The following is a 9,675-nucleotide window of genomic DNA, read 5'->3' as shown; positions in this document are numbered from 1 at the left end:
CATGGTGCAGCACAGTGCAGTACGGTGCAGGCGGTGCTGTGGTGGTGTGCCTGGGCGGTGGGAGCAGCGGCTCCTGCATGCAGCAGAAACGAGGGATGGGAACAGCATAGGAAAGGCCCAGGGATCTGCCACAGCGCTGGGGAGGCCAGAGCCAGATCTGGCCCCTCTGGCTGCGCTCTGGAGCAGATGTCCCCTTGCCAAGGCTGTGCCGGGGGTGCTTTTGCATCCAGCTCCGGCACTGGCTCTACGTGCTAGGGGCTGAGGTCCTGGCAGTCTGGAGGGCAGAGGATGTGGAGCAGTGCCTGCTCGCTGCGCACTCCAGGAGCCGTCAGCTGCGGTGGGATCCTCGGGGCACCTCGGCAGAGCCCCATCCTCTCCCTGGCTGCCGGCCAGGCAGGGAGCTCAGGGAGCCGCTGCCTCCTGCCTTGCAAAGAGCTGGGCCATACGTGAGGGGTGGCAGACTGGACCCCACGGGGAGGGGAGGCAATGGGGGTGGCCTGCCTGCAGGGAACCCCGGCCTGTGTCCTGCCGAGAGGGGGCTGCGTGTGGGCACTGCGGGCTGGACATATTTGTCATGCTGGGACGCAGGATGGCGGCTGCTTGTGGAGCAACTTCCTCCACCCGGGAACCAGGGCTGCTCTTGCATGGCTGTGGCGGAGAGTGGGGCAACCCCGCGATTTCTCAGCACCACTTCCTCCCGGGGTGCTCGCGCTGCCTGTGAGCTCCCCACGCTCGGCCGGCCACAGCTCCGGTCCTGTATCCCGCTGGTTACTGGGCACTGGGCACCCGCTGCTTGGCAGCTCCGCTGCACATGGCTGGGCTGCGATCGGGGCTGCAGGACCCTGGCTTGGGGGGGAGGGCTCTGGGGCAGAGCCTGTGCCCAGGGTGAGCCCCCTTTGTGAGCTTGTCTGCCTTGCATGGGTGATGCTCCCCCAGGATGAGCCCTCCCTTGGGTGTGGGGGCTCCTCTGGAAGGGCACAGGGGAGTGCGGCCCCTCTCCTCTCGCCATCCCCCAGCCTTGCTGGGCTCCAGCGTAACCTGTTCATCCCCTGGCTGGCCCAGGAGCTGTTGGTTCGGCTCAGCCAGAGCTGGAGTGATGCAGGGAGGGTTGGCTGCAGGGGCACAGTCAGGGGCCTTCAGGAGCCAGGAGCACAGAGCACCAGCAGGGATGGGATAGCCTGGGAAGATCATCCTCCCAAAGCCAGTTGAGGGATCAGTGGGGCCCTGTGAGCCCAGGGTTAGCAAGAGCTGGCGAAGGGAGACCCATCCTGGGACCTGTGTCTCAGGCAGCATCGCAGGACTGCACTGGCCCTCCTGCCTGCCCCGCTGACGCTGAGTGTTTCTCTCCACTCTGCCATCTGTTTTCCCCTCACTCCTCATCCCTGTTTGCTTTCCCCTTCACCGCTCCCATTCCCACAAGCGTCGGCACTTTGGGGGAAGCAGGAAAACACCACCCCATGGCGAGGTTTGTGCTGTGCCGGGTGGGAATCTGAGTCAGCAGTGCCCTGCAGAGCAGCCGGCAGCGAGGACGGGGCACCCCCATGTCCTGTGTGCTGGCTAGAGCGTCCCCAGGCACAGAGCTGCTCCCGGGCCACTGCCCCTGGTCCTGTGGCGACTACAGGCAGCTGCCGGCGAGCGGGCTTAGAGGCACCCGTGGGGTGTGATGAGCCACGGGGACCTCCTATGCCGGGAACCCTCTGCGCCGCTGGGGTGACAGGGCCATGGTGGGGGACATGGGGATGGACCCTGTGTCCCAGGTGAGGGTCCGAGCTCTGGCATCCGGCTCCCAGGCAGGCGGGCTGGAGGCATCAGGACTCTGGGCAGGGGCTCTCCTGCCGGCTCTGCCCATGCAGCCCCAATGCTCACCCAGGGCCCTGTGAGTCTGGCTCTGGCAGCATCAGCCACCCTCCCTCGTGCCCATCCTCACTCCTTGTGTGGCCGCAGGACTGAGCATGTTTAGTAAACAAGGTGATGAAACAGTTAAGGCAGAGAATGGAGGAGCCTGAGTGTGCATTTCGTCACCGTGGGAAGGGATCGTGAGTCGGCGGCTGAGGGGTCTGAGGGTGACTCACTGCCCTCCCCGCCACATAAATAGGACCGGGAGCACGGCGGCATCCAGAGTGGAGCAGCGGGGACCCGGCACAACCACAGCCCTCCTGCCACTGCCACACCATGGCACTCGTCCTGCTGGCCCCGCTCACCGTGGGGCTGCTGGCCCTCTCCTGCTGTGCGGCCCCTCTGCAGAGCAAGCCACAGGCGGTTGTCACCTTCCCAGGGGAGCTGGTCAGCACCCTGTCCGACCTGGAGCTGGCAGAGGTGAGGGAAGCATGGCCTCATGGCCCCCTCCCAGCACCCAGGACCCCCAGGATCCCCAGGGCCAGCAGCGTGGGGCTGCAGCCCATGCTCAGGGGCTGCCTGTTTCCCTGTGCCCCAGGAGGTGCCCAGGCTGGGATCAGGCACTGGGGCTGTGCGGTGCCTGGAACTGCCCAAGCCCCCTCCCGCCTCGCTCAGCCCCTCTGTCTGCCTTTCCTCCCCAGAGCTACCTGCTGCGGTTTGGCTACACCACGGAGGCAGAGGCAAAGACGGGCAGCAAGCAGATGTCCCTGGCCGAGGCGCTGCGCAAGATGCAGAAGCAACTGGGCCTGGAGGAGACGGGGGAGCTGGATGCCAGCACACTGGAGGCCATGCGAGCCCCCCGCTGTGGTGTCCCTGATGTGGGAGCCTTCCTCACCTTTGAGGGTGATCTCAAGTGGGACCACATGGACCTGACGTACCGGTGAGTCTGCCCTAGGAGATGGAGCCTCATGCCCACAGGGCAATGGTCCCCAGGGGATGGAGATGGGCGCAAGGGCCCAGGCGGGGCAGCAGCCTCAGCCCTGCCTGCCAGCCGGGCTTCGGCACTGCTGGCACAGCTGGGTCTTGGTGCAGCCAGGGCCAAGCTGGCACAGTGGCGGCATCTGCTCCCTGGTGCCTGGGAGAGCATCTGAGCCCCGGCCCGAGGGTGGAGGCCAGCTGCTGCACCTGGCCATGCCAGTGCTGCTGTCCCCTATGGGAGCAGGGGCATGTCCCTGCCGCATGCCCGGAGCAGGGTCACTCCTGCGTCACGAACCAGGACCTGGCAGCACTGACCTCCTGCCTCCGCTGGCAGGGTGATGAACTATTCCCCCGACCTGGACCGTGCCGTGATCGATGATGCTTTCAAGCGAGCATTCAAAGTGTGGAGCGATGTGACCCCCCTCACCTTCACCCAGATATACAGCGGCGAGGCGGACATCATGATCATGTTTGGCAGCCAAGGTGACGTCCCGCAGGCCGGCAGGGAGCTGGGAGCCAGCTCAACTGCGGGGAGAGCGTTGGTGACATGCCCTGCCCTTGGGACCATCACCCTGCGCCTCCCCGGGCTGTGTCCCCACATGCCTGGGGTCCCTCCTCCCCTATGTGTGCCAACAGGCACGTGCACATGCAGGTGTGCCGGGGACGCACAGGGCTCACGTGCTCGGGGGTCTGCGCGTGTGCTGGGGGCATGGGGCCTCCTCTGGCGGGGACAGCTCTGAGTGTGCTTGCCCCCACAGAGCATGGGGACGGGTATCCCTTCGATGGCAAGGACGGGCTCTTGGCCCATGCCTTTCCCCCGGGCCAGGGGATCCAGGGCGATGCCCACTTTGATGATGATGAGTTCTGGACACTGGGAACCGGCTTAGGTAAGGGCAGGGACTGGTGGGCTGTGGGGGGCTGATGGCACCCACCCCAGCTCTGACATTGAGCCACCCCTCTCCTGAGCAGTGGTGAAGACCCGCCACGGGAATGCCAACGGGGCCAACTGCCACTTCCCCTTCATCTTCGAGGGCCATTCCTACTCCCGGTGCACCACAGAGGGGCGCACGGATGGGCTGCCCTGGTGTGCCACCACCGCCAGCTACGACCGGGACAAGAAATATGGCTTCTGCCCCAGCGAATGTGAGTAGTGGTGGCTGTGGCTACAACCCCTGCCAGGCCTCGCGGGTGCCCGGGGCCGTCCTCACCCCTCCTTGCTCTGCAGTCCTCTACACCAATGGTGGCAACAGCGACGGGTCCCCCTGCGTCTTCCCTTTCATCTTTGGCGGCACCTCCTATGACACCTGCACCACGGATGGGCGCTCCGATGGCTACCGCTGGTGTGCCACCACTGCCAACTTCGACCAGGACAAGAAATACGGCTTCTGCCCCAACCGAGGTGCGAGCAAGGAGGGGGTGCACAGGGTGGCTGGTTCCCAGTCGCAGTGCACAGGGTTGGTGCCCGAGGGGACTTGGGGCTGTCCAGGGGGCCAGGGCCAGCCCCACTGACGCTGTGCTGCAGACACGGCAGTGATCGGCGGCAACTCCCAGGGGGACCCGTGTGTCTTCCCCTTCACCTTCCTGGGACAGTCCTACAGTGCCTGCACCAGCCAGGGCCGGCAGGATGGCAAGCTCTGGTGTGCCACCACCAGCAACTACGATACCGACAAGAAGTGGGGCTTCTGCCCAGACAGAGGTACCAGCCCCCTGCCTGTGCCCTCCAGCCCCATGCCATACTGCCGCACTGGTGCAGTCCCCACAGAGGTTGCAGTCCCTGGCTGGCATGTCCCGTCCCCCCAGGCACTGAGGCCGGTGGTTTCCCACAGGTTACAGCATCTTCCTGGTGGCTGCCCATGAGTTTGGGCACTCGCTGGGGCTGGACCACTCCAGCGTGCGTGAGGCCCTGATGTACCCCATGTACAGCTATGTCCAGGACTTCCAGCTGGACCCCGATGATGTCCGGGGCATCCAGTACCTCTATGGTGAGCAGCTACAGCACAGCCGGGCATGCTGGGGGTCCTGTGGCGCTGGGCTGGCCCCCAGCCTCATGCCCTTCCCTGTATTCACTCAGGTCGTGGTTCTGGCCCGGAGCCCACAGCCCCTGCACCTGCACCCACCACGGAGCCCCAGCCCATGCCCACAGAGACTGGCAGCACCTCCACCACCGAGGAGGAGGAGGAGGAGACGCCAGAGCCCACGGCCAAGCCCGTTCCTGTGGACCCCAGCCGGGATGCCTGTGTGGAGAACAACTTCGATGCCATCACGGAGATCAATGGGGAGCTGCATTTCTTCAAAGATGGGTGAGCAGCAGTGCCCAGCAGCTCCTGCCCTGGCGAGTGCCAGGGTGATGAGGGGGCTTGGGGGGTCACAGAGCTGTGCCAGGGGTGTGGGGGGACATGGGGCTGCGCCAGGCTGAGGTTTACCAGGACGGCTGACCTTCCCCACCAGGAAATACTGGACCCGCTCATCCTTCTGGAAGTCAGGCATCCAGGGCGCTTTCTCCATCGCAGACACCTGGCCTGGCCTCCCGGCTGTCATTGACGCCGCTTTCCAGGATGTGCTCACCAAGAGGGTCTTCTTCTTTGCTGGTGAGCTCTGTCCCTGCCGCCCTTGGTCCCTGTACCACCGGTGTTGTGAGGAGCCCAGTGCTGCCCCGGCACCCTTAGGGCCGGCTGATGCCCGTGCTCTCTCCTGGCTGCAGGTCGGCAGTTCTGGGTGTTTTCTGGCAAGATCATGCTGGGCCCACGGGGGATTGAGAAGCTGGGCATCGGGAAGGAAGCTGGCCGCATCTCAGGGGCCCTGCAGCGGGGCCGCGGCAAAGTGCTGCTCTTCAGTGGGGAGAACTACTGGAGGTGAGTGGGTCTGGGCAGTTGAAGCGGCACCCACCAGCTCCCCCCACAAGGGGCTGGGACAGAGGACTCCTGGCAGCCCTCAGCACGGCTCTGCTCTCCCGCCAGGCTGGACGTGAAGGTCCAGAGGGTGGACAAGGGCTACCCCCGTGCCATCGATGATGTCTTCACTGGTGTCCCCCTCGACGCACGCAATGTCTTCCTCTACCAAGGTGAGTGGGGACCTAGCGGGTGGGGTCTGTGCTGTCATCCCTGGGCTGCCCCAAGCCTCCCACAGGCAGGGGCTGCATGGCCCTGGTGCTGGGCTCGGGATGCTCACAGGCATGGGGAACAGCCCCGGGGCAGGGCATGCCGGTGGGTCCCTGTGGCGGGGACGGCTGGACCCTGGGCAAGGGCTGTCTGCCGGGGCCAGATCCCTGCCTGCCCGTGCCACTTGGGCAGCTGCTGAGATGGGTCCTTGCCGGCTGGTCTCCCACTGACCATCTGTTCCCTCCACCTCCCTCCTCACCCAGACAAGTACCACTTCTGCCGGGGCAGCTTCTACTGGAGAATGACTCCACGCTACCAGGTGGACCGGGTGGGCTACGTCAAGTATGACATCCTGCAGTGTCCCCAGCACTGAGGGCCTGCCTGGCCCACTGCTCCCTGCCCACTGCTCCCAGCCCCCAGCTCCTGTCTTGCAGGCTGGTCTGCGTGGTGCTGGGGGCCTCGCAGCCTCGCGGTCGTGGGGCAGCCCCCGCCACGGTGGGGGTCTCCGCAGCAGGAATGGGCAGGGAGTCCTGGGGTTGCCCCCCGGAGCTGCCCGGCCGGGTTGCCCCAGCTAGGGAGCAGGGCTCCGGCCGTGGCCGGTCCCGCCGCACGGAGACGTTTGCCTGGTGCAAACCGCACACGGATTTGTGACGATTTTGTCTTTTTCCTGAGCCAGCCGCGCCGGGTCGGGCCAGGCTCGGCTCCGCTGGGAGCTGGCGCCCGGGAACTCGGCCGAGGCGGGGACGCGGGGCTCTGCCTGGCCCCCGCCTGCTGCCCGCTCTACTCACCTCCCCCTGCCCACGTCCCCCTGCCCGTGTCTAATAAAGACAGTCCTTTGGAGATGGCCTCCGAGTGCTCCGTCAGCCGGCCGGGGCCACGGCGCGGCGAACTCCCGAGGTGGGGGGTGCCAGCGTCGGTGGGGAAGGGGGCGCTGGGAGGCGGGGCTTGCAGTCAAGCCCCCCCCTCCCTTCTGCTGAGGGCTCTGGGATCCCCAAGGGACACTGGGTCCCACCGGGGAGGACGTCCCTCGATCCCAACATGTCCCGCCACCAGCTCCATGCCACGCACAGCCCCCCGTGCCCTCCCACCCTCCAGAGCCCCTCCTGCCCCCCGGCCACCCCCCAGGCCCTGGCTCCCCCATACCCTGCCAACACCCAGACCTCCCCTGCGTCTCCGGCTCTCCGCCGGCGCTGTGGGATGGGCGTTTGTCACAGGGACATGGCGCGTGGCCGGGCCCCGATGCAGCCCGGACCCCCCCGCTGCGGCCTGCCCGCCCCCCGCCGAACCGCCCTGCCGTGGCCCACCCGGGCCTGCCCCAGCGCGGCCCACGGAGGCCAGCGGCAGGGCCGCGACAGTGTCTGGGGGCTGCCCGAGGCCGTGGCAGGGTGGGGCGGCCGCAGCCCCGGGGCTGTAATTAGCTGTAATTAGCGGCCACGGCTCCGCGCAGGGCGGGGGCAGAGCGCGGCCCCGTCCCGCCGGGGTCCGGTCCCAGCACACCCGTGCGACGGCGGCTGCGAGGCGGAGCGGGCGGTCCGTCCCGTCGAGCCGAGCCGAGCCGAGCCGAAGCGAAGCTTAGGCTAGCCAAGCCGTGCCGGGCAGAGCCGAACCAAGCCGTGCCGAGCCCAGTCCAGCCCAGCCGCACCGAGCTGAGCCGAGCTTTGCCAAGCCGGGCCAAGCCGGGCCAGCCCTGCAGCCGCGGGGGTGGCGCGGCGGGCGGTGCCGCGGGCACTAGGACCCCGGTCAGCGCCCGGCGGGGCCGCGCTCGGCGGCCGCCGGGGCCCGGAGCCACTTGTGGAGGCGGCGGGGCCATGAGCCGGCGGTTCACTGTCACCGCGCTGCCCCGCCACGGCCCCACGGCCGCCCGCGGACACGACCGCGGCGTGGGGGGCGGCCGCCTGCCCGGCCGCGACGGCAGAGGTGAGCGCCCGGGCACGGCCGGCGGGGCGGGCGCCGGGTGGGGCTCCGTGAGGCAGGCCCCGTGGGGCAGGGTCCCTGGGACAAGGTCAGTGGGCAGGGTGCGGCGGGGTAGGGCCCGTGGGGAGGGGTCCGCAGGGCAGAGCCAGTAGGGCAGAACCGGTGGAGTAGGGTCCGTGGAGAGGGTCCACAGGGCAGGGCAGGGTCCATGGGGCAGGGTTCGCAGGGCAGGGTCCGTGGGGAGGGTCTGCGGGGCAGGGCAGGGCCATCAGGCCACCGGGGGGGGTGTGTGTGCAAAATCGGCGGGGACCCCCAGAGCGGAGCTGGTGCAAGGTTGCGAGGCTCAGGGGACGGGGGTGCAGAGCAGGGAGTGGGGCTCGGCCGCCTGGGCAAGATTCCTCATCCCCAGGCTCTCCCCCGGGGCTGCCCCACTCCCTGGGGAGCTCCCCTGCCCTATCCCTATCGCGGGGGTCTGTCAGATCAAGGCCCTGCTCCTGCGGGTCCAGCAGCGGGACAGAACCGGGATCATGGCTGGTGCACGGTGAAATGGCTGTGAGGTGCGAGGCTGCATGCTGCTCCTCGGGAGCCATGCAGGAGGGTGGTCTGCGGCTGGGCTGGCAGGAGGGCATGGGGAGGGCAGGCTGCAGCTAACTCTCAGTGGCGGTGGCCCACCGGGATGCAGTGGGCGCAGGTGCTGGGGCCGACAGGCCGTTGCCTTGCGGTGCCTGGGGGACGTGGCGGCGGGGCTGCACCGTCACCGGAGCCGTATCGATCCCAGAAACCCGGCCGATGGCAGCACCGCGTTGCGCGGAGCTGTGACCTTGCACCCTCAGAGAAGGGCGCTGGTGGGAGGCAGTGAGCAGCCGGACGGGCGCCACGACGGCCAGGCAGGGCTGTGCCACTGCGAGTGGGCTCTGGCCCCCGGGACCCCTTGCCCCGGACCCCAGCTGTGGTGGGGTGGCACAGGGCTGGAAGCAGTGGTGGGTGGGTGCAGGGCCACTTGTTACCCCACAGCATCCTGGGGCAGCTGGGCCTGGACCATGGGCTGTGCCGGGGGCAGAGCAGCTGGTGCTGAGACGGAGCCGCGGCTGGAGGCCGTGGCCCTCCAGGAACAGCTGATCAGCCAGCCGGCTGATCTACTGGCAGGGGGCTGGGCAGGCCAGGCGAGGAGCAGGCCTGGCCATGGGAGAGCTGGGGTGGGCATGCCGCAGGGGCCACAGCAGGGGAGGCGCAGGGATGCCGTTCCTCCATGGCTGAGCTGTGACCTTGTGCCCTTGCAGAGGACAGCCAGTGGCCTGGACCTGCCGGCAGGCACCCCAGGACCAACTCTGCACCGTGGGTCGTCTGCGGCCAGGGCAGGGTGCCTGCCAAGGAGTTGAGGCAGTGTGCCGGAGAGCCTTTGGGCTGCCCCGATTCATGCCCCATGTTGCTTGTGGACCAGGGGCTGCAGATGCAGCCTCCTGGGGGGATGGATGGGAGGGGGTGCCGTGGGGCTGGGCGTCTGCAGGGCTGGTATGGGGCTGTGGACGGCAGAGCTGCCTGCATGGCGCCAGGGAAGGATCAGGTCTGGGGCGGGTGCTCAGTGCCGCCTGGCCCTTCCTAGTGTCATGCGTGGGGCTGGCAGCGGCGCTGGGGTGACGGAGGCCGGGGACCTCAGAGCGTGTCCCGGGGACAGAGCAGGTGGGGGCTGCAGCCGGCCATGCTGTTTGGTGCCGGGGCGGCGTGGGGACCCACAGGGTCGGTGGGAGGACCCTCTGCCCCGGCGCAGACCCCGGCACTGCGGGACCACCCGGCCCCCGCGGGGCCTCGCTCGCAGTGGGCCCGGCGTGGGAGCAGCCTGTCCGGCTGG

General features: G+C 68.2%; 2 protein-coding genes across 2 annotated transcripts in view; both read left to right on the top strand.

Moving 5' to 3' along the window:
• Positions 1–2,172: 2,172 nt before the first annotated feature.
• On the top strand, positions 2,173–6,451 carry MMP9 (matrix metallopeptidase 9; the record flags this gene model as incomplete). Its single annotated transcript, XM_082007268.1, has 13 exons — positions 2,173–2,316; positions 2,538–2,776; positions 3,149–3,297; positions 3,573–3,701; positions 3,784–3,957; positions 4,040–4,213; positions 4,337–4,510; positions 4,641–4,796; positions 4,886–5,114; positions 5,263–5,402; positions 5,516–5,666; positions 5,772–5,875; positions 6,176–6,451. 13 exons carry the CDS (start codon positions 2,173–2,175, stop codon positions 6,283–6,285), a joined length of 2,073 nt encoding a protein of 690 aa, XP_081863394.1. The 3' UTR covers positions 6,286–6,451.
• A 1,269-nt stretch (positions 6,452–7,720) lies between these two features.
• The window catches only part of SLC12A5 (solute carrier family 12 member 5), a gene marked incomplete at both ends in the record, with an annotated part of 29,183 nt that continues 27,228 nt past the window's right edge, over positions 7,721–9,675 (top strand). Inside the window, one exon of the mRNA XM_082007245.1 lies at positions 7,721–7,829. Coding sequence (XP_081863371.1) covers positions 7,721–7,829 — 109 coding nt within the window. The remainder of the gene's footprint in view (positions 7,830–9,675) is intronic.

The sequence above is a fragment of the Phaethon aethereus genome (assembly GCF_964289735.1).
Source record: "Phaethon aethereus genome assembly, chromosome: 16".
Lineage (NCBI taxonomy): Eukaryota > Metazoa > Chordata > Aves > Phaethontiformes > Phaethontidae > Phaethon > Phaethon aethereus.
The sequence above is the reverse complement of the archived record's forward strand: the minus strand, read 5'-3'. Positions and strand labels throughout refer to the sequence as shown.